Source organism: Rousettus aegyptiacus, unplaced genomic scaffold, assembly GCF_014176215.1.
Source record: "Rousettus aegyptiacus isolate mRouAeg1 unplaced genomic scaffold, mRouAeg1.p scaffold_m13_p_6, whole genome shotgun sequence".
NCBI lineage: Eukaryota > Metazoa > Chordata > Mammalia > Chiroptera > Pteropodidae > Rousettus > Rousettus aegyptiacus.
The window spans coordinates 38,938,662-38,961,762 of record NW_023416309.1 but is presented as its reverse complement, the minus strand read 5'-3'; the positions used below and the strand labels follow the sequence as shown (position 1 = coordinate 38,961,762).

At 38.8% G+C, this 23,101-nt stretch overlaps 1 protein-coding gene and 2 pseudogenes across 3 annotated transcripts; all 3 read left to right on the top strand.

The window, feature by feature from the left end:
- The first annotated feature begins 31 nt into the window (after positions 1-31).
- Positions 32-22,923, top strand: LOC107499764 (cytochrome c oxidase assembly protein COX15 homolog). 3 transcript variants are annotated; one of them, XM_036221976.1, is made up of 10 exons: positions 32-198; positions 2,132-2,322; positions 3,840-3,962; positions 4,108-4,203; positions 4,429-4,615; positions 6,609-6,776; positions 8,718-8,799; positions 16,810-16,964; positions 19,230-19,343; positions 22,034-22,923. In XM_036221976.1, exons 1-10 carry the CDS (start codon positions 109-111, stop codon positions 22,130-22,132), a joined length of 1,305 nt encoding a protein of 434 aa, XP_036077869.1. In that variant the 5' UTR covers positions 32-108; the 3' UTR covers positions 22,133-22,923. The 3 variants fall into 3 exon arrangements, with proteins under 3 accessions (XP_036077869.1, XP_036077868.1, XP_036077870.1); XM_036221975.1 differs by having other exon boundaries at positions 20,286-22,923; XM_036221977.1 differs by lacking the exon at positions 4,108-4,203 and having other exon boundaries at positions 34-198; positions 20,286-22,923.
- On the top strand, positions 17,433-17,551 carry LOC118604633 (annotated as a pseudogene).
- Positions 17,581-19,210, top strand: LOC107499767 (annotated as a pseudogene).
- Positions 22,924-23,101: the final 178 nt, after the last annotated feature.

The window sequence follows — 23,101 nt, the reverse complement described above, 5'->3', positions numbered from 1 at the left end:
AGGAGGGGCTCCCGCTACGTAACCCGGAAGTGCTTCTTCTTTGGTGCAGGAGAAAGGAGACTGTTAGGATCCTGGGCGTGGAAGTGGTGGCGGCGCGTTGGCCTCAGTATGCAGCGAATGCTGTTTCCGCCCTTGAAGGCCTTGATGGGGAGTCCGTGTGTCCGGCTCCTGGTTCCTAGGGCGACGCCTAGAACGCAGGTATTGCACCGCAGCGGACGCTTGAGTCGCGGAAGCGGGCTTGGGGGGAAAGAGCAAGGAGAAAAATGATAATCCCACATCACGTTTCCGTAGCTCTTTGTAGTTCAAAACGCACTTCCTTATATCCAGAGTCCCCGAGTTCTGATCGGAACCTACCATTTATCGGCTGTATGATATTAGCCATCTATCTGTGCCTCAGTTTCCCCATTTGTAAAAATGGGGATAACGACAATACTTAGTTCATGGGATTGCTGGGAGGATAAGTTAAATATTCATCAAGCACTTAGTACATCGCAAAGATTCAGTAAATTTTACCCGTATATTTGGTTTTTGCTAAAAGCCCCCAGGTAGTTAGGTTATGGTTTATAAACCCCTTCAAAGAAGGAAATTGAGGCTTAAGTTGTCTAAAGTTAATTAATAGAAGCAGGAAACCAGATAGGGGGTCTTTGGACTAAAGGTTGGAGTCAGAAGAGGGCGTGTATTCACTTAACTAATAATTACTGTGTTGAGTAGTAATTACTGTATCGAGTGATCATTATTATTTATGTGTTCCAAACAGAGGTAGCTGGAGGCAAAGAACCACTCTGACAGATACTATTGTCCTACAGCTCATAGCGAAAGGGGAGTTGAGACAAATGAACCTAAAACTACATTACAGTGTGTTAAGGGCCATAGGAAAGGTACGATGTGCTCTCAGAGTGACCTGTTGCAGACCTGGGATAGTGTAGGAATACTTCCCAGAGGAGGTGACATCTAAGCTGAGATCTGCAGTAGGTACTACAGACATACCTTAGAGATAGTGCAAGTTCTGTTCCAGACCATGGCAGTAAAGCAAATACTGCAGTAAAGCGAGTCACAAAATTTTTTGGTTTCCCAGATGTGTTTCCACTATACTGTAGCCTAATAACTTTGCAATAGCATTATGTCTAAAAAAAAACAGTAAATACCTTAATTAAAAATACTTTATTGCTAAAAAATGCTAACCATCATCTGAGCCTTCAGCAACTCATAATCTTTTTGCTAATGGAAGGTCTTGCCTCAGTATTGATGGCTGCCGACTGGCCAGAGTGGTTGTCGTTGAAGGTTGGGGTAGTTGTGGCAGTTTCTTAAAATAAGGCAAGAATGAAGTTTGCTACATCAGTTGACTTCCTTTCACAAATGATTCCTCTGGAGCGTGTGATGTTGTTTGATAGCATTTTACCCACAATAGAACTTTCAAAATTGGAGTTAATCCACTTGAACCCTGCTGCTGCTTTATCAACTAAGTTTATGTAATACTCTAAATCCTTTGTTATTTCAGCAATCTTCACAGCAGCTTCACCAGAACCCACTTTCTTTGTTCATAAGAAGCAACTCTTCATTTATTAAAGTTTTATCATGAGATTGCAGCAATTCACCCACATCTTCAGGCATCACTTCTGGTTCTAGTTCTCTTGCTATTTTACCACATCTGCAGTTACTTCCTCCATTGAAGTCTTGAACCCCTCAAAGTCATCCATGAGAGTTGGAATCAACTTCTTCCAAACTCCTCGTAATGTTGATATTTTGACCTCTTCCTATGAATCATGAGTGTTCTTAATGGCATCTAGAATGATAATCCTTCCCAGAAAGTTTTTATTTGCTTTACACAGGGTTGCCACAAAACTTCAATTTATAAAATACCCAGTATCTGTGAAGGGCAATAAAATGAAATATGCCTGTATTTATCAATAAGGGGACAAGTAGTGGTCCCAGACAGAAGTCGTGTTTAAAGGCAGGAAAACCAGTTTGGAGGTGGATGAAGTTATCCAGTTAAGAGATGATGATTTTCCAGGGCAGCACCAGAGATGTGCCATACAGGGTACTCAGCTCCAGAGTGGGGTTAAGTGAATACCGGTGTAGTGAGGATTTTCCCTATTTTCTCCCATTGTAACTTGTCTGTCTTTATCCTTAGTATGGTTGCAGCTGTGGGATCAAGCGCCCCTGGAGGCCAGGGCAATACAGCACCATCTCTGAAGTAGCTTTGCAGTCTGGAAAGGGTACAGTGTCCCTTCCCTCAAAGGCTGCTGAGCAGGTGGTGGGCCGATGGCTCCTGTTCTGCAGTGGAACAGTGGCTGGAGCTGTTATTCTTGGTGGAGTAACTAGGTAAGTCATTTGCTCATAGCAAGTCAGCTGTTTGGATCATGAGTAGAGGCACAGGATGACTGAGGGGGAAGAGGCCCTAAGAATCATCTAGTCTAGCTCCCTCATTTTACATATGAAGAAACTGAGGCCTAACGAGGGAATATGTCTGATGGCTTCCCTTGCCATATAACAGTTTAGGGTTTTAGTAGGAAACCCTCACGAAGATTGGTTTAGGTTCTTAACTGTCAGCTATGCATTGTTTATGTATATTTTCCCCCTACAAAAAGAGATCAAATTTATCTCAAAAATTTTTGTACAGTTTGAATTAAACCCAGATAAGTTCCATATATTACAGTTGGTTTATATGCCTCTTAGTTCTCTTTAAACCTATAAAGATATTTTATAGATTTAGATTCTTCCCCCTACACCTCCATTTGCAGTTTTGTTGTTGAAGAAACCCAAATCATTTGTCCCATGGAGTGTCCCACAGTCTGGATTTTGCTGATTGCATACTTGTGATGATGTTTAACATGTCTCCTGTATTTCCTGTAAACTGGTTATTGCTTGATCAGATTCAGGTTGGGAGCAGGGAGCAAAATACTTCATAGGTGATTATAACATTCATAAATACCTGGTATCAGAGATGTCAGCAGCCACTGATGATCATTGCCTAGATCCATGTTTCATTCTAGTTGCAAAATTGTAATATTTTACTAGCTCAACTCTAAAGAGAAACATTTCTTAATCAATAATTTGGTTATCCTAGGGTATAGTGTATGTAGGAAAGGCAGGATAAATACTTGATTCTTTTCCTTTACCAATTTTCAAAATGTAAATTGGTTCCCAAGCATCCTTCAAATGTAACCATTACAATGTTTGAGTCCTTAAGTATCACTATGAGCTCATAGGTTTAATCAATCCATTGCAGTGATGATGATTTACTCAAATTGTCCCATCTTTAGTCAGTGGGAACCTCTTCAAATTGGCTTCAGAATTGTTTCAATTCCTTTGGTTCCTTCCTTTCCAGATAATAAGATGTTCCAGGTTCTTCTTGTATATTTCCTGCCTCAGGCCTAATATCAGCCTTTTACTCTAAGAACCCTAAATCCTGTTGTTGACAATACTTTGTGGTTTTAATAAAGTATGTGTTCTCAGATTCTCTACACATTCCCTGTGCCCTTATTTCAAAAAACCTTATGTCTTATATAGGCTGTTATGGGAATCTGATGAATTTGAGTTTTATTGTCTTTAAATTCACTCAAAAACCTAAACCGTTTTATACCTATATCAAATCTCTTTATTCTCTCTAAATAAGGTTAGTTATGCATTTAGGACAAATTTCTTTGGTCTAAGGGTTGATTTTGCTGTTTCTGTTAAAATTCTAATCAATAAGAAGAGAGGAAGGTATGAGGAAACAATGAAATGATATGTTTACCTTTGAAAGGGTTAAGTTCAGATCTGCTTGTTGGTGTAAACCATTTGTGAGTAGTCCAGTATTGCACAACACACACATACTCAAATTTCTTTCCTATCCTAAGGTTGACAGAGTCTGGCCTTTCAATGGTAGATTGGCATTTAATAAAAGAGATGAAGCCACCTACGAGCCAAGAGGAATGGGAAGCAGAATTCCAAAAATACCAGCAATTTCCAGAATTTAAAATGTAAGCATTATAGAAAATTAAGTAAATATCCCACAAGGCCCACTTGATCTGTTGCTTATTTAAATATTTCATAATGGTTAGATTCCATCATTTCTTGAGATTTGGCTCAGTTATGTTTAGTGAGCCCCGTACTCTATGCCTCCAGTTCCAAAGCGATCCTGAGGTCACTGATGAGGAACGGGCAGACCTCAAGCTTCGGGACTGAGAATGTTCCTCCATTCCTTTGGGAAATAAAAATCAGGTAGATGTTTCCTCTTTATTTTTTGACTTCTCTTTTCACCCAGCTTCGGGACTGAGAATGTTCCTCCATTCCTTTGGGAAATAAAAATCAGGTAGATGTTTCCTCTTTATTTTTTGACTTCTCTTTTCACCCAGCTTCGGGACTGAGAATGTTCCTCCATTCCTTTGGGAAATAAAAATCAGGTAGATGTTTCCTCTTTATTTTTTGACTTCTCTTTTCACCCAGCTTGAATCATGATATGACATTGGCAGAATTCAAGTTCATCTGGTACATGGAGTACTCACACCGAATGTGGGGTCGGCTCGTAGGACTTGCATACATTTTACCTGCTGCCTACTTTTGGAGAAAGGGCTGGCTCAGTCGTGGCATGAAAGGATGTGTTCTTGTCCTCTGTGGCTTGGTCTGCTTTCAGGTGAGATTTATTCTAGTTTGAGGAAACCAGAGATGAGCTCCCAAGAGCCTCCTGGTTGGCATTGTTTTTCAGGAAGTAATCTTGTAGCAGAGTAGGTGAGAGCACGTATTTTAGTATCATGTGCCTGGCTTCTAAACCCAGCTCTGCCACTTAGTAGGGCAAGTTCTAATTTTTGTAGGCTATGCTTTTCTTACCTGTAAATAGGGATAAAAAGAATGCTTACTGTTTAGGTTGTATAAATATTAAATGAGATCATACATATAAAGTACTTGGTATACTGAATGCCTGGAATCAGTAAGCATTCAGTAAACATATTTTAGTGCCACAAAAATTAGAGTTTCTTTCCCACCATGGGTTTTCTCCTGGGTTCTCATTTTCCTTGTTCTAACTTGCCTGTTCTACGGGGAAGTGGGATCCCTATGCTAGAATGGCTATAGAAGCAAATAGGAGTATTCCAAAAGAGAAACATTTTGTGGGATGAGGGATCTTAAAATACAGATGTAGCTGAGAGCTGAGAGATATTCAAGTACTGTGTAAATGGTGATTAAATCACATATAAGTTGAAGTGTTAAGGAAAAAAAGCTTTGAAAGACTCACACTGATAATGTGAAGCACTGGGGGAATGAATATAGATGGATTAGGTGAAGCTGAAATCCAAGGAAAAAAATGTTAAGGAAGACACATGAGTATTTGGGTCAGGGTAAGCAGACTCTAAGGTAGACTATCAGAGCATCAGAGAAATGTCAAAATTTGATCAGAAGGAAGTGCATTGTTAATTTAACATAGAAGTGGTGAGCATGTGAATCAATTAGAAGGAATTGAGAAGAGAGATGGAAGAGATGAAATAGAGGCAATAGGAACTGATAATAAAGAGTTAGACATTAATAAAAGTCGAAGAGAAACTAGGATAGAGGAGGCAAAAGAAAATGAAGTTCGTTTTAGAATGAAAAAAGAAAACACTAAAGACAGTCTCTCGAGGCAGAAATTTGAAGATGGCAAATAGGGTTATGGAAAGAAGAAAGCTGGCAAATCACATTATGTACTACTTTATCTTCCAATGTCCTCAGCAGATGAAATCTAGATAATTAGAACACCCAGGGTAATCATGAAGGGAGAAAGCAAGGCCCCCAAAAATTTCTTGAGGAGTATATATTTAGGAGAGGTAGGAGATCCCACCTTTTGACGTGATTCTATTGGCTTGGGAGTATGGGAGCAAAAGGGCTGTATTTTACCTGATATGATTAGAACCAACAGTTGTTTAGGTCAATTGAAAAGGTTACTTAAAGCAGAGAATCATAGAATAATTAATTATACATACCTTAAACTTTTAAACTTAAATGTGTACTTTCGTAACCTTTTTTTTTTTTTTTTTTTTTTTCCTTAATGAAGAGCTAAGGCCTATTCTTTAAGTCTTCTGATTGGAGTTCAGCTTCAGGTCTCTTGCACCCTCATAAACTATTATCTTATTTCATTTTCCTTACAGAGGAGTGAGAACTTAGATACTTGCAAAGCAATCTGACTGCAAAGCTTTACAGATTTTTATGGTTTTCCCCCACAAAACTATTATAATTGTTTATTCCCACCTAACTCGACACTAGTTGTTTTTAAGCAGTTATCTTTGTCAAGCTTTTCCAAAACATTCAATCTGGTTTTTGTAAAAACAACTCTTTGTATTCTTATATTTCACTGGTTTACATAAAGTTAGAGCATATCAAGTATGTATAAGGTTTTGCCCACAGACATGTTTTTACGTGCTTTTCTTTATTTGGCACATATGTCAATAAAATGTTAATCTGATAAGTGGCTAAATCTTTATGGTGATCTATATGGAAATACGGGTAAGTCACGATTCCTGAGATACTGGAGATATGGGAGGGAGTGGAAAGGAGGCATCAGGTAGGGAGTACCCTGATAATTGATAACTCTCTTTCTCAGAGAGTAAAGTGGAATAGTTAGTTTCAACCTTGTTTTATTTGCCTCTTTTTGGTTCTAGGGTCTATTGGGATGGTATATGGTGAAAAGTGGATTAGAAGAAAAACCGGATTCCCATGACATCCCTCGGGTCAGTCAGTACCGTCTCGCTGCCCACCTGGGATCAGCCCTTGTTCTTTATTGTGCCAGCTTGTGGACCTCACTCTCACTGCTGCTTCCTCAGCACAAGGTAAAAGTCATTCTGTGTTATCACCACATTTGCACAGATGCTGACAGTGTCAGAGGAATGGAAATTCTGGATCTAATGGGAAGTTCTAAGTCAAAGCTCACACATTCCCTTAGTAACTTCTGCCAATTTACGAGAAGCAAGATACAACGAAAAAGGAACACTGAACTTTGGGACTCTGGGTAACTTTGAGACCACAAAGTAAAATGTGCAGTTATTCGTTTGAGCTAGAGCAGCTCATTCAAAAGAGAATTAGTATAGGAGCTGAATATTTTGTCAGCGTTGCCTATTGGGAAAGGTGAAAACACAGACTTTAGGAAAAGTGAGGAGGAGTACCAACAAGAGATATCCCAGCCACATCCCTCCACAGAGGGATGTTGGAGGGCAAGGTGAGGAAGGCCTGAAGAGAGCAGTCTCTGGTGCTGCATTGGTACACGAGAGCCCTTCGGCTTGTTTGTTGAGATGGGGACCTACCGTTCATCAGGTTGAACAATACAGTAAACCTGTGTGATCTTAAAGTATTTTCTCTGTATGCTGATTCAGGTTTTATCTAGTTTTTTTTTTTTCTTTTAATGAGTATTATTTTACCCTGTTCATAGAATGAAGTTTGAGATGACAATAGGACTTTTAAGTAGAACCATCTGATAAGTGCCAGTGCCTGGGTCCCAGTAAGAATAGGGAAGCTAGGTGGAGTTGAAATATTGGTGTAGTAGACAATGCACGTCTGAATAATTCTATTCTCTTGACTTTCAAAGCCAGACTTCTAAAAAGAATTACCTATATCTATAGCTGTGTATACTAATAACCCATTCTTTCTTCATAGTTCATGGTTTTCCCACCCACCCTTCTACATACACACCTACACATTCACCTAAACACTTACACATATACCCACACACTCCTAAACACTCTATAATGAAATGGTACTCTTAGAAATAACCAATGATCTATTAATCATCAGTTAATGGTTTTTCTCTTTTAAACGTTTATTTATATTCCACTAATTACAGAAAGGGTTTGAGATGATAATCAAACATATAGTTGGACTATGCTGTCTAACACAGTAGCTAATTAGCTCCATGTGGCAATTTCAATTTTAATTAAAATTAAATAAAATTAGCTTTAAACAAATTTGTTATTAAACTTTAAATAAAATTAATTTTTTTTAAATCTTCAGTTTCTAGCCTTGTTTCAAGCCCTCATTAGCCACTTATTGGGCAGCACATCACATTTCTGTGATGATAGAAATGTTCTATTTGACAGCACTGATGTACTGACCTATGTAATCTTAGTAATGATACCTAACTCTTTGAGTACTGGATAGTAAATCATTTGAGGGTAGCACTCCGACTTAACTCCTTTGTATCTTCATGTTACCAGTTTATAAAGTTCTTAATACATATTTACTGATTCACTGATTAGTACCAGAAGTTGGCTATAGTAAAAAGGAAAACAAATTTTGACTTTCCCTAAAACACTAAATATAAGAATCTCAGCTCTAGGCATTTTATGCAGTTTTGATTCTGACTCTATTTGGTGAACAGTAAGTATCACACAGAAGACGAAAATCCAGTCTTACATCTTCAGCCATATCATTTCAACCATGGTGAACCATTTTTTTCCCTGAACAATGCAAATTATTCAGTTAATGAACAGATATGTGTGGAGTACCTACGTGCCAAGCCCTGGGCTAGCATTATTGTAGTACCTAAGACAGAGTTCCTGCTGTTACAGAACTTAATAAGATAGCAGAGAAGACAGATAGCAAATGTATAAATTTTATAAAATATGAAAATCAGAACAGAATATCTGCTGGGAGTACCTAACCTAGTCTAGGGGTCAGAGAGCTATGACCTCATTGTTACTTGGGTTTGGCCTTGGAGATATTTTCTGCCTCTGTAGTTCCTGCAGTACAGTTAATCTGAGTGATTTTCTCTTATTTAGTTGCCTGAAACCCGTCAACTGCTCTGGTTGAGACGATTTGCTCATGGAACAGCAGGCTTAGTGTTCCTTACAGCTCTCTCAGGTAGGACTGTTCTCATCCGAGACAGCCTGTTTTCATTCCACTCTCAGGTGGGATCTTTTGCCTACTGCTTTGCCCTTTCCTCTTGTATCTTCATATTTCCCTTTCACATTTCCCTCTCTAATACCCACCATCTTCACCCTCTGTTTTCTCTTCCTTCCTCCCTTTCAAAAATCCTGCTTTCCAGTCAGTTGAACAAAAGTTTTGAGCACCTACCTGGATCCAGACTGCTTAGGATCAAACCTTGGCTTTACCACCTATGAACTCAGTGACCTTGGACAAGCTGTGGAATCTCTCTAGGCCTCATCTGTAAAACTGGGGTGATGATAATAGTATGAATAATATATGTAAAGTGCTTAAGAGAGTATCTGGCATATAGCAAAAGCTACATAAGTGTTAGCTGTTACTATTATGTAAACATTATTGTTATTATTATTATATTACACCAAGGTGGAGCATATAAAAGGCTTGCCCTCAAAGCCAGTCTAAGGTAGGGAGTTCCTGAGGCAGAGACCAACACAGATCGTTCTCATTTTTTAAATCATACCGCTGCCTCTCTCACTCTGGAACTGTGCTGTCCAATACAGTATTCACTAGTCTCATGTGACTATTTAAACTTAAATTATTTAAAATTAAATAAAATTTAAAATTTGGTTTCTTAATCACACTAGCCACATTTCAAGGGCTCAGTAGCCATACATGGCTAGCAGCTATTGTATTGGATAGCAGATATAAAACATTTTTGTCATCTCAGAAAGTTCTGTTGGACAGCACTGCTTTAAAATAAAACCATCGAACTAGTGATCTACCCAACTCTCCTCCCTCTTTTTTTGGTAGAAGAGAATGAATTTTGACTTTATAAATGGCATTTACAAAAATAAGGAATGTAATCTAAACATGCCTGAGCCCTCTTTGATAATAAATAATGGATTCGTCATCCATTAGTTCATGAATACTCTGTATGTGTTTATCCAGGATTTAGTTTGTACTTTTTTTTTCTTTGTTCATTCAACAAACATTTTTTGAGCACTTAAGGAAGACAGATAAACAACAAAAATCATATATCAGACAGTGTTCAGTGCTGTGAAGAAAAATAAAGCATAAATATGGATAGAGGTGGGGCAGGTGAGAGCTATCTTGTATTGGGGAGGTCTCTTTAATAAGGTGACATTTGTGTGGAGACCTAAGGAAGTCAGGGAGTAAATTATGGCTGATTTCTAGGGGGAAGAGTACTTCCAGAATAGATGAGTAGTTCTCAGTGGGGGATAAGGAGGGCATCAGAATTACTAAGGGAATTTTTTCAAACCAATGTGCATCTCTAGAGCTTCTAGTTCACTCTTCTGGGGAGGCATGCTAGAATCTTTGGGTGGGAGCAAATGAGGATGTAGTTGTTTTTCATATAAATTCTCATGGTGATTGTGTTGTATATTCCTAGTTTCAGAACCTATATTCTAAATCTATTATTCTCTATTACTTTTATCTAAATCTGGGATAAAAAAATACTTCTGTGTCATAATAGTATTTGGTCTCTTCTTTCTCTCATTTTATTTATTTTTAATTTTTTTTCCCTGTCTACCTTCCCCTTCCCCTCTGCCCCCTACCCTCTGGTAACCACTAGTCTATTGTCCATATCCATAAGTCTCTGTCCTGTTCTATTGTTGCTTGTAGGTTTATATCCTACATATATGTGATATCATGTGATTTTCAACTTTTTCTGTTTGGCTTATTTCGCTTAGCATTATTATCTCAAGGACCATCCACGTTATTGCAAATGGCAGTATTTCATCTCTTCTTATGGCTGAGTAATATTCCATTTTATATATGTACCACAGCTTCTTTATCCAGTCATCTATGATAGGATACTTCAGCTGCTTCCATGTCCTGGCCACTGTGAATAATGCTGCTATGAGCATCGGTGTGCAAGTTTTTAAGTCTTTGGGGTAAATACCCAGCAGAGAGATTGCTGGATCATATGGTAGATCAATTCTTAGTTTTTTGAGGAACCTCCATACTGTTTTCCATAGTGGCTCTACCAATTTGGAGTCCCACCAGCAGTGTACGAGGGTTCCTTTTTCTCTGCATCCTCTCCAACATTTGTTGTTACTTGTCCTGTTGATTAAAGTTATTCTAACAGGCGTGAGATGGTATCTCATTGTGGTTTTGATTTGCATTTCCCTAATAGCGATGTTGAGCATCTTTTCATAAATTTCTTGGCCATTCGTACGTCCTCTAGGGATTGTTTGTTTTGTTGTTGTTACTGAGTTGTATGAGTTCTTTGTATATTTTGGATATTAGGCCCTTATCAGAGGTGTTGCTTACAAATATCTTTTCCCATTCAGATGGTTGTCTCTTTACCTTGTTTACAATTTCTTTTGCTCAGCAGAAACTTTTTAGTGTGATGTAGTCCCATTCATTTATTTTAGCTTTTATTTCCCTTGCTTTTGAGGTCAAATTCATAAAATCCTTTTTAAGTCCAAGGCCCTTGAGTTTAGTTCCTATGTTTTCTTCTATGCATTTTATTGTTTCAGGTCTTATATTTAGGTCCTTGATCCATTTTGAGTTAATTTTGGTGTGCGGTGAAAGACAACAGTCTAGTTTCATTTTTTTGCAGATGGCTTCACAGTTTTCCCAACACCATTCATTAAAGAGGCTTTCTTTTCTCCGCTATATGTTTTTGGCTTTTTAGTATGTTTGTTTTTGATTTTTGTTTTTTGTTCTGGGCTGTTTTGTCGAAAATTATTGATCCTTTTCCACTGGTCTGTGTGTCTTTTTCTGCCATCTTGATTATTGTCACTTTGTAGTGTAATTTGAAGTCAGGGAGAGTGATGCCTCCAGTCTTGTTCTTTTTTCTCAGGATGGCTTTGGCAATTCAGGATCTTTATGCTTCCATACAAATCTGATGATTTTTTGTTCCATTTCTTTAAAAAATGCCGATGAGATTTTGATGGGGATTGCATTAAATCTGTATAATGCTTTAGGTAATATGGTCATTTTAACTATGTTGATTCTTCCAATCCAAGAACACGGAATATCTTTTCATTTCTTTGTATTTGCTTCGATTTCTTTTAATAGGGTCTTGTAGTTTTCATTATATAGGTCCTTCACATGTTTTGTTAAATTTTATTCTTTTTGTTGCAATTGCAAAAGGAACTATTTTTTCCACTTCTTTTTCTGACACTTCGTAATTAGAGTATAGGAATACTGTGGATTTTTGAATGTTGATTTTGTATCCAGAGACTTTACTGAATATTTGCTTATTGTTTCTAGTAGTGTTCTTGTGGAGTCTTTAGGGTTTTCTATATAGAGAATTATGTCATCCACAAAGAGTGACAGTTTGACTTTTTCATTTCCTATTGGGATGCCTTTTATATCTTTCTCTTGTCTGACTGCACTTGCTAGGACATCCAATGTTATATTGAATTACAGTGGTGATAGTGGACAGCCTTGCCTTGTTCCTGATCTTGGAAGATTTTTAGTTTTTCACCATTCAGTATAATGTTGGCTGAAGGTTTGTCATAGATGGCCTTTATTATGTTAAGGTACTTTCCTTCTCTACCAATTTTAATAAGTGTTTTGATTATAAATGGATGCTGTATCTTGTTGAAGGCTTTTTTGTACCTATTGATATGATCATATGATTCTTATTTTTTAATTTGTTTATGTGGTGTATCATATTAATCAATTCATGTATGTTGAACCATCCCTGTTCCCCTGGGATGAAGCCCACTTGATCGTGGTGTAAAATCTTTTAAATATGTTGCTGTATTTGGTTCGCTAGTATCTTATTTAGGATTTTTGCATCTGTGTTCATGAGAGATATTGGTCTGTAGTTTTCTTTTTTTGTGTTATCTTTAACAGGTTTCGGTATCAGAGTAATACTGGCCTCATAAAATAAATTGGGAAATATTGCCTCCCCTTCGATTGTTTGGAAGAGTTTGAGGAGAATAGGTATTAAATCTTCTTTGAATGTTTGGCAGAATTCACTGGTGAAGTGATCTGGTCTTGGACTTTGATTTTTTAGTAGGTTTTTGGTGATTGTTTCTATTTCCATACTGCTGATGGGTCTATTTGGATTTTCCAGTTCTTCTTGATCAGTCTAGAAAGATTGGATTTTTCTAGGTACTGGTCCATTTCTTCTAGGTTATTAAATTTGGTGTTATATACTTTTTCATAGTATTCTTGTATGATCTTTTGTATTTCTGCAATATCAGTCATCATTTCCCCTCTTTCATCCCTGATTTTGTTTATTTGTATCATTTCCCTTTTTTTTCTTAGTGAGTCTGGCCAGGGGATTGTCAATTTTATTAACCTTCTCAAAGAACCAGCTCTTTGTTACATTCGTTTTGCTAATTTTTTTGTTGTTGTTGTTTTCAATTTCATTTATGTCTGCTCTAATTTTGATTATTTCTTTCCTTCCACTGACTTTAGGCTTCATTTGTTCTTCCTCTTCTAGTTTTTTAAGATGAAGTGTTAGGTTGTTTATTTGAGCTTGTTCTTGTTTTTGGAGGTAGGTCTGTAATGATATGAACTTTCCTCTTATACCACTTTTGCCGTGACCCAAAAGTTTTGATAAGTTGTACTATCATTTTACCATTTGTTTCTGTGTATCTCTTGATCTCTCTTTTTATTCGTCTCTGACCCAATCGTTCTTCAGTAGAATTTTGTTTAATCTCTGTGTATTTGGGGTTCTTCTTGCTTTCTTTTTGCAGTTGCTCTCTAGTTTCAAAGTGTTATGATCAGAGAATATAGTTGGTATGATTTCAACCCTCTTGTATTTGTTGAGGCTATCTCTGTGTCCAATATATGGTCAGTCCTAGAGAATGTTCCATGTGCACTAGAGAAAAATATATAAGCAGCTGTTCTGGGATGAAAGGCTCTGTAAATGTCAATATGTCCAGTTGGTCTAATGTGTCATTTAAGGATGTTATTTCCTTGTTGCTTTTCTGTTTAGGTGATCTGTCCATATCCAACAGTGGGGTATTTAGGTCCCCTACTACGATAGTGTTTTGGTCTGTTTCTATCTTTAGTTCTGTTAGTAATTGCTTTATGTATTTCAGGCTCCCTGATTGGGAGCACAGATATTAATAAGTGTTGTCTTCTTGGTGCATGATTCCCTTTATCATTATGAAGTGTCCCTCAGTATCTTTCTTTACCTTTTTTATTTTGAAGTCTATTTCATCCCGATATTAGTACCACTACTCCTGCTTTTCTCTGAATTCCATTTGCTTGAAATATCATTTTCCACTCTTTCACTTTGAGTCTATATTTGTCTTTGGAACTGAGACGTGTCTCTTGGAAGCAGCATATGGTTGGGTTTTGTTTTTTGATCCATTCTGTAACTCTGTGCCTTTTTATTGGTGAGTTCAGACCATTTACATTTAGGGTGATTATTGAAATATGAGATCTTCTTATAGCCATTTTATCTTTTTGCTTTTTGGTAGATCGGTGTTTCCATTGCTTCCTTATCCTTGTGTTTCTGTTTTCTTTATTTTGGTTGGGTTTTGTGGGTTTTCCCTGTGGTCTTTCTTGTTTTATGTTATATACTTCAGTTCTGAATCTTTGGCGTGTGGTTACCATTATGAATATGTAAAAGATAGTTACATATATACAGTCGTCCATTTTCTATAGCACGTGCCTTATCTACATTCCCCTTTGTGGATTTAAATCTTTGAGTCCTCCACTTTTCAGTCATCGTCATCTCAGTTTGTCCCTGTGTATGCTGAACGTTCATTACTGTCTTCCTATAGCAATTCTCTTCTTACTTTATAAGCTTATAATGCCCTGTTCTTAGTAAGGGTTCCACTCCTCTGCTTCTATGATCCTGCTAGTCACCTTACGCCTAATTATGTTTGGGTTTTTTTGCCATTTTGTTTGAGGTGAGCTGACCCCCTTTCAGTATTTCCTGTAATGCAGGCCTTGTAGTGGAGAATTCCAATTTTTGTATGTCTGGAAAGGTCTTTATTTCTCCTTCATATCTAAAGGAGAGCTTAGCTGGGTACATTATTCTAGGCTGGTAGTTCTTTTCACTTAATATTTTGAATATTTGATTCCACTTCTTTCTGGCTTGTAAGTTTTGTGCTGAGAAGTCTGACAATAATCTAGTGGGTTTTCCTTTATAAGTTACCATTTTCTTCTTCCTGGCTGCCCTGAGAATTCTGTCTTTGTCGTTGATTTTTGATATTTTTAATGCAGTATGTCTTGGTGAAGACCATTTTGGGTTGAGATAATTAGGTGTTCTCTTGACTTCTTGAATTCCAAGCTCCAGCTCATTCCTTAGATTTGGGAAATTCTCATCAACTGTTTGTCTGAAAATGTTTTCTAGTCCCTGCTCCTTTTCCTCACCTTCAAGAATGCCCATTATTCTTATGTTTCCTCTCCTGAGGTATCAGCTAGTTCTTGTATTTCTCTCCCATTATTTTTCATTCTTCAGTTTCTCTCTTCTTCCTTCTGATTTATTTCTAGATTTCTGTCTTCGATATCATTGATCCTTTCCTCCATTTGGTGAACTCTATCTCCCAAGCTTGCTATTTCATTTTTCAACTCTTGCAGTGTGTTTTTTTATCTCCAGAAGATCTATTCTGTTCTTACTGAGGGTTTCAATCTCTTTGCTAAAGAACTCGTTCTACTGATATAGTTGTTTTTTTAATTCTTGAAATTGTTGATATGACTTGTTTTGGAACTCACTGAATTTTTTTGGAACCATCTTGACTTCTCTGTCATTTAAGTTGCATATTTCTATATCTGTAAGTTTATTTTCTGGAGATTTTCCTCTTTATTTCTGAGATGCCTTGTCACCTTGGTTGTTCATGGTGTTTAATGGACTATTTCTTCGCCTGGGCATTAATGGAAGTGTATTCTGATTTTTCCCAGAAAGAAGATTTATTATATAAAGATCTCTCTTTCGCCTGTTGCAAAGAAGGCACTTTTCTTTTGGTTTACAGTAGGTGGGATCTAAGCCTCTTGGATCACTGCTTTATATAAAGCCTTAATATTGCCTTTTTATTTTCTTGTAGATGTTTAATCATGCGCACTACCCTCAGTCTTAGTTCCTGTCAGTGTTAGCAACAGTTTCAGTAGTGTTAGCAACAGTTTCAGTAGCATTTGCTCATATTCCCCTGGGACTCTGCAGTGTTCAGTCTCAGAGGATATTGGGGGAGAGGCCTTCTGGGTTGGGGGTTGGGAGCTGCAGCTGAGCCTTGGTGTTGCAACTGTGGCTGGTAAAAATCAACTGTTGTTTCTCTGCCATCCTGTCCCACTTCTCTGCTTTCTGCCCTGATGACTGAGCCCTACCATTGACAGCGTGGAGCTCACAGCACTTCTGGGCAGTGCTGTTCAGGAACTTACCACTCCTTCTCCCCTCCCCCTCTTCATGCAGGAAGCTCTGGCAGCTGGGAGAGGCAGCTTCTTTAGTTTTCCCAGTCCACTGCCCAGACACCCGGGGTTCTGACCTGTGGTAGCTCTTATGCACAGATCCCATGCTTAAACATGCTGGCGTGCAGTTGGGTGTTTTTCGTTGAGTTTTAGATGTTCAGCTTATTGTTGTTTAAAGGGGAGAGATCTGGGGACGTCTCCCACTCTGCCATGTTTCTGATATCTGAAGGCTCCACTGGGAGAGGATCTGCTTACAAGATCACTCGCATGGTTGTTGTCAGAATTCAGTTCTTTGTGGACTGTTAAACTCAAGGCCTCAGTTCCTCAAGGGCTGTGGATGAGAGGCCCTCTTCAGTTCTTTGTTATGTGGGCCTTTCCAAGGGCAGCTCACAGACGGCAGTTTGAACACCATGGGGCTTGGTCCGGATGGGCTGATTGTGAGGTTTCCTGAGAGGGTGAACAGGGCACAAATGGAGCCCTCGGGAAGCGCTGTGTGACTCTGGGCGGGTTGGGGATTATCAGAAGGTCCATATAAATGTACAGAGAGAGGATGGGTTGAGACCTGCTGGGTACTGGAGGCAACTCAGATAATTTCATTCTCTCATTTTAATAAATACCATTTACCTTTACCTTGGCATACAGGGGCTTTTGTGGCAGGACTGGATGCCGGGCTTGTTTACAACTCCTTTCCTAAGATGGGAGAATCTTGGATCCCAGAGGATCTTTTTACCTTCTCCCCAACCCTAAGGAATGTTTTCGAGAATCCCACCATGGTGCAGTTTGATCACCGGCTCCTGGTAAGTCTGTCTGGTGGTTACTGGCTACCCACACAGGGCACCTCTCACAAGCTTTGGAGTGTCTGAAGCACTAACCGCAACAGTGAGGGTAGAGTAGGAACTGGATTTCCTTTTTTTTTAGAAGAAGTTTAGTACCAGGTCCCTGATGTGCTGTTTTTGTCCTGTTTACTCACACCCCTCCAGCCAAATTTAGACTTTCAGGATACTGCCAGCTTCTTAAAGTTTAAATATGCCTTTCACCATCTGGTAAATGAAAACTTCCCTCATTTCTGAACACACATAGGAGAGTCATTTTAGCAGAATTGAGGTAGAGTCAAAAAGAGAGTGCAAAGACAGTAGTTGCCGAACACATTGCTATCAGAGCTGAACCAGGACTCCAAGGAGCCAAGAGCGTAATAAATACTCCTTATATCATTTAAGGTAAGGTTTATTAAGGGCCTGCTGTGAGTCATGTTAAAATTGGCTTGGGTCTATGGTCATGCTACCCTGAACAAGCCCAATCCCATCTGATCTCGGAAGCTAAGCAGGGTCGGGCCTGGTTAGTACTTGGATGGGAGACCATCTAGGAAGACCAAGTGCTGTAAGTGTAAAAAATTAAAAAATACAGGATTGTAAGCTGACAAGGTCCTTGCAATCTGTGAGGTCAACCAAGGGTTGCCTCACATAAATAAACAAACAAGCAAATAAATAAAAAGATTGGCTTGGTTTCTCGGGAATGATAAACTGGAGCAGGGAAATAGCAGCAGCAAGGATTCCAGTGAGAAGCAGAGTGCGGTTGCAGTAAAGCTGGTGAGAGGGATGGGGTTCAAGCCTTCCTGGTGGGAGTGGGACTTGAGAAAAATGGTGAATCTAAGAGAAGAATAGAAGATTGGCTGTAGAAGTGAAGGTGAAGAAAGATCAAAGGAGATCCCAAAGTTTCTTCTGTGGCATGCTTAAAACACAACCAACAGAAATGGGACTATTGGAATGAATGTGAAGCTAGAGATGGGAGGATGTCATTAGATCGAGGTATGTTGAGTGTGAGAAGATAGTAGTACATCCAAAGCAAGAGGTCCAGAAGACTCAGATATTTCAAAGAGAATGCTAGGGCTGGAATCTAAGTTACCTTGTATGGGCTCAGTCCCCACCGCCACACATTTTGTATTAAGTAAAGTCTGGTTAAAACCGTCATCATGGACAGCTCTGAAAAGGAAAAGAAGTGAAATAGGTATAGAAATATGACAGAAAACATTTTCCTTGACATCATGGAAGGCAGAAGGAGACCCCATTGCCAATCCCAGACCCTCGTTCTGAAGGGGCGGGAATGAAAACGCGACTTTAGGTCTTTTTTCACACTAGCTGGCAGCACCACCACCTCCTATACTTATAGCCCAGGAAAATAATAACCCTCATGTGCTGGGGTCAGCCCTGTTTTAAAAAAAAAACAAGATTAGAGCTCCTTTCCAACTTGGGCCCAGCAGGATGGTTCCTGCAAAGAAGGATGGAGAGAAGGGCCATTCTGCTGTCAACGAAGTAGTGACCAGAGAATATATCATCAACATTCACAAGTGCAGCCATGGAGTGGGTTTTAAGAAGCATGTCCCTAAGGCACTCAGAGGGATCCAGAAATTTACCATGGAGGAGACAGCAACTCCAGATTTGTGCATTGACACCGAACTAAACAAAGCCATCTGGGTCAAAGGAAGAAGGAATGCCCCATTCTGTATCCCAATGCAATTGTCAGAGAATGCAATGAAGATGAAGAGTCAGCAAACAAGCTCTATACAGTGGTTACCCTTGTGCCTGTCACCACTTTCAAAGATCTACAGTTAACGTGGATGAGAACTAACTGCTGATCGTCAAATAAAGATGTAAACTGTGAAATAAAATGAAATAATAAAATATAACATAAACAGGATTAGAGTAGAGATAAAATTAGTGGTAAAAAATACAAAGAATGATTTAAAATGTGAGGGCCAAGCCTGTGTGACACCTACATTGGAAGGTGGATGAGATCACTGAGAGTGTGTGGATAAAGCGATAGGTGCAGAAACTTTAGGTGATGCCCTGGGGAGCACTGACATTTAAGTGGCAAATGGAAGAGGAGCAGGAAAGAGACTGAGAAGCGGTAATCAGAGGTGGAACTGCAAGCGGTTCTCTATCTGGGGCAGGAACGTGCTTAGTGGTTACTCAGTAGTTCTGGAAGAGATACCTATGAGGTGAGCAGAAATCGGAAGGGTGGGATGGTTCTTCCTGGCACTCGATGACACTCTTTCCTCCTTGCAGGGAATCTCTTCAGTTACTGCCGTTACAGTGCTCTACTTCCTCTCTCAGAGAATTCCTCTTCCTCGAAGGACCAAGATGGCAGCAGTGACTCTGCTAGCTTTGGCATATATCCAGGTATAAACCACTTCTATTTGGTCTGAGGGTGTCCCCAAAACAAAGTTAAAAAGGAAAGGCTAGGAGAAAATATTTTTAGTACTTATAATAGACTAGAAGATTAGTAACCAGAAAATAAAATAAAGATATCAATACACAATTCTCACAAGAGGAATATGAATGGCTAATAAATACGAAAAGCTGTTTAGTCTCATTCATGATCACGGAAGAACAAATTAAAACAATGCATGGCATTTTGTCTTCGTTAGATTGGGAAAAATGAAAAAAAAAATATTGGCACAGGTATAGGAAAATGGATGCCTCCATATATTCTTGGTGAGAGCATGAGTTGGTATAGCATTTGCAGAGGGCAGTTTGGCAGTATCTTTTAAAATATTAAATGTATAATCTTTTGGCCCAGCAAATTGACTTATTATTCTAGAGATATTCTAATTCACAAAGAGCCATATATCTGTGAGGAAATTCACTGTAGGATTGATGTAATGGTGAAAAATTGGAAAACCACGTAAACAGTTAAATAAACAGTCATGGTAAATTTATACTTTAGAATACCGCATAGCAGTTTAATACCTCAAGACATGTATTATTAAGTGGGAAAAAAAAAAAAAAGCAAGTGGCAGAACAATATATTTTTAAAGTACAAAACTATGATTTTCTAAAAATATTTACACAGAAGTACAGGTGTGTAGAAACTGATAACAGTGACTACTTTTGGGGAGGTAAACTGGGAGAGGATGAAGGATGATTAAGGGAAATTTTAGATTTTTCTGTTTTGTTTGAATTTCCTTCATTGTAAGCCTATTTACTTGTGAAATTAAAAATATACTTTTAATGTTCTGACAAGAGAATATGGAGTTTTGTGTATCTGGTTGTCCACACTCAGTTGTTTTGGCTCTGAATTTATGGTTCCTACTTTGTTGATCGCTTTTTTTCTTCTAACAGGTGGGTTTGGGCATTAGCACTCTGCTGATGTACGTCCCAACTCCTTTGGCTGCCACTCACCAGTCAGGCTCCTTGGCTCTGCTCAGTGCTGCCCTTTGGTTCATGAACGAACTCCGAAGAGTCCCAAAATAATTCTAAGAGGATCAGGCTTCATAGGACTGAAACTGTGCTTTTGAGAGCTCATCAGAGAGCACAAGAACTTTTCTAAGAGAATGATGTTGGCCTATCAAGTGGTTTCCAAATTGGCCAAGCTTTTGAAACTTCTTTGCCTATTTTTGAGACAGTCACAGGATCAGGAATGTCTTCAAGTATGGTTACACTGAAAGTTCCCTTTGAAATCTGTCATGTTGAAAATCAGGTTTAATGTAGGGAAAGAAATATCTGCCGTTAGCTGCTTCCTCAGGTTTCTAACGTTGGCATGCTCTTGGTTCTACATGTATCATCTCTGTCTCTTGACCTCCTGAGTCCTGAATTCTGCCTAAGCGGAAACTTTAACTTCACTTACATCTGGTGAACATTCAAAAGGAAGGATTGGCACACCCTAAAGCAGCCAGGTAACCTTCAACAAGAAAGAGCTAGTGTCTTCCAAGTATCCTGATTTTCAAAAATAGGTAAAGGGTAGATTGTGACAAGCTTGATGTCTGTGTGCAGCAGAATGGTTTATAGGTACTTAGAAAAGGAGGTAATCACTAGTAACCCACTTGGACTCATCAGGCACTCACCTACATAGTGCTGTTGTTACATCGCTAGGTCGGATGAATGGAATAGATTAATTTAAATTTTTCAATAGATGAGAAAAATGTGGCCTTGAGGTGGCCATGGACATTTAAACAAATTGTTGATTAATGAATTAGTGTGATTTGGTCTCTTGATATTTCATAGGGGTCTGTCTTAGTCAACTTTATTTTTTAAATCAGTGTTTGGATGAAGCTATCAGATCAGATTTGAGGATAGAGCAGCCCAACATTGCTAATAGTTGACAGTCACAGCTCCAGATTGTTCCAGAGTAACATGATCAGGATGAAATTAAACAGGTTATAACTATAACATCCTCATTTAAATTAAATAGGTTATATAAGTTTGGGGTGGAGAAACCTGGCTTCATATCATTTCATATAAAAAAAATGGATTTTAGTTGGCCGCAGGCTCAACACAAACCAACAAAGTGATGACGACGACAATAAAAATTAGTGGTGTTTGAGATTTTACCAATGCAAGTTTCACAGCCATAGAATACCTCAATGCAAGTGCTATATTTCACTCCATGTACCAAATTTAAGGAGGACCTTGACCACTAAGTATCCCAAGGAAGGAACAAGGATGGTGAGGGGTCCAGAACCCATACCACAAAAAATACTTGAAAGAACTGGGGGTATTTAGCTGGAGAACATTTGGAGAGAGGAAGGTTCCTGTCCTCGACAGGTTGAAGACCTCATGCAGGAGAAATGAGCTGCTTTTGGTGCTGGAGCGATGGTCCAAAGTTGCAAAAAGCTAGTTTTTAGTTTGCAGCAGGCAAGAGTAAGTTGGACCAAATCAGATGCCCACTAGTGTCTGGTTGAGATGGTGGCGAACTAGTGCCCCAGCTAACAGGCCGAAACACTGCTGAGCTCTGGCGTTTTTGCTGCACTGCATGTCCAGGGTTGTCAGATCTGATTTTTTTTCAAAAGAAGCCAAACACCTAGATTTTTATGGGAAAGCTCTCAATTAAGTGCTGGTAACTAATTTCAAATTTTTGGAATATTACGCAGGCGGGAACATGTTTGGGAGCCAAAAATGACCAAAGGCTTGCCTGCTTACAGTCTCTGGACTACACGATCTCAGTTCCCTTCAACTCTAGTATTCTGTGAGTTTCAGTGTGACTTCGAATGCACCATTCTCAAGTGGTTCCTGGCAAAATAAGTAGGTACTTTGTCCTTGATTTTTAGAAAGCCTCAGAGCCTGGGGCTTATGCTATAATTAGAAGTGGTTCTCAACTTCTCTCACATTAGATCTTTAAAAATCCTAAGCCCAAGCCTCACCCAAGACCAATTAAATTATAATATCTGGAAGCAGTAATAGGTCTATTTCTAAGTTCCCCTGGTGACCCCAATGTGTAGGCAAGTTCATTGGCCTAAGCCCTCATAGCCTAGTTACTTTAGAAGTTTTGACTGCTTATTCCCATTGCCTCCGAATTTCCACCCCACCCTATCTCATTTAATCTGCTGTGTTGTAGCATGTTAATGGGATACACCTCTTCAGAATACTTCTAAAAAGGGAACTGTTCCCATACCATCTGTTCCCCAAAAGTTGTCCTTAGTTAATAACAGCAGAGGGCAGTGTGGTCCAGCCCAAAGAACTGTACGCTAATGCCTTTCCAGTTCCCTCCAACAAAGCAATGAAAAGTTCAAGTTTCAGATGTTTTACTTCATTTTTCTTTTATTAAAGATGAATGGAAAAACAGGTCTCATATTTAGCTATATAACTGTATTATGCCTATCTGTGAGCTCCTGGTGAATGGAAATTATCTGAATTATTTTTGTTTGCATTATTCCCAGTACCAGACACATACCAACTAATGTGTGAATGGATGATTACAGACTGATGGCCCAGCCACCTCTTTCAAAATAAATGCTGAGAAGATTAAATGAATTTCCCTTAATATTTTCAAAGGTCTCAACAATTGTCAGTTTTTAAAACATAAAAGGAAATTAAAACACCTGGTTTTCATAAACAACCTGGAATATTTTTGTCTTTAACTTACACTGACAAATGCTGTCCATTGTGGCAGGGGTAACGATTAGCTACTGCCTAAAGTGATGCTGGTTTCAAAGACCAAC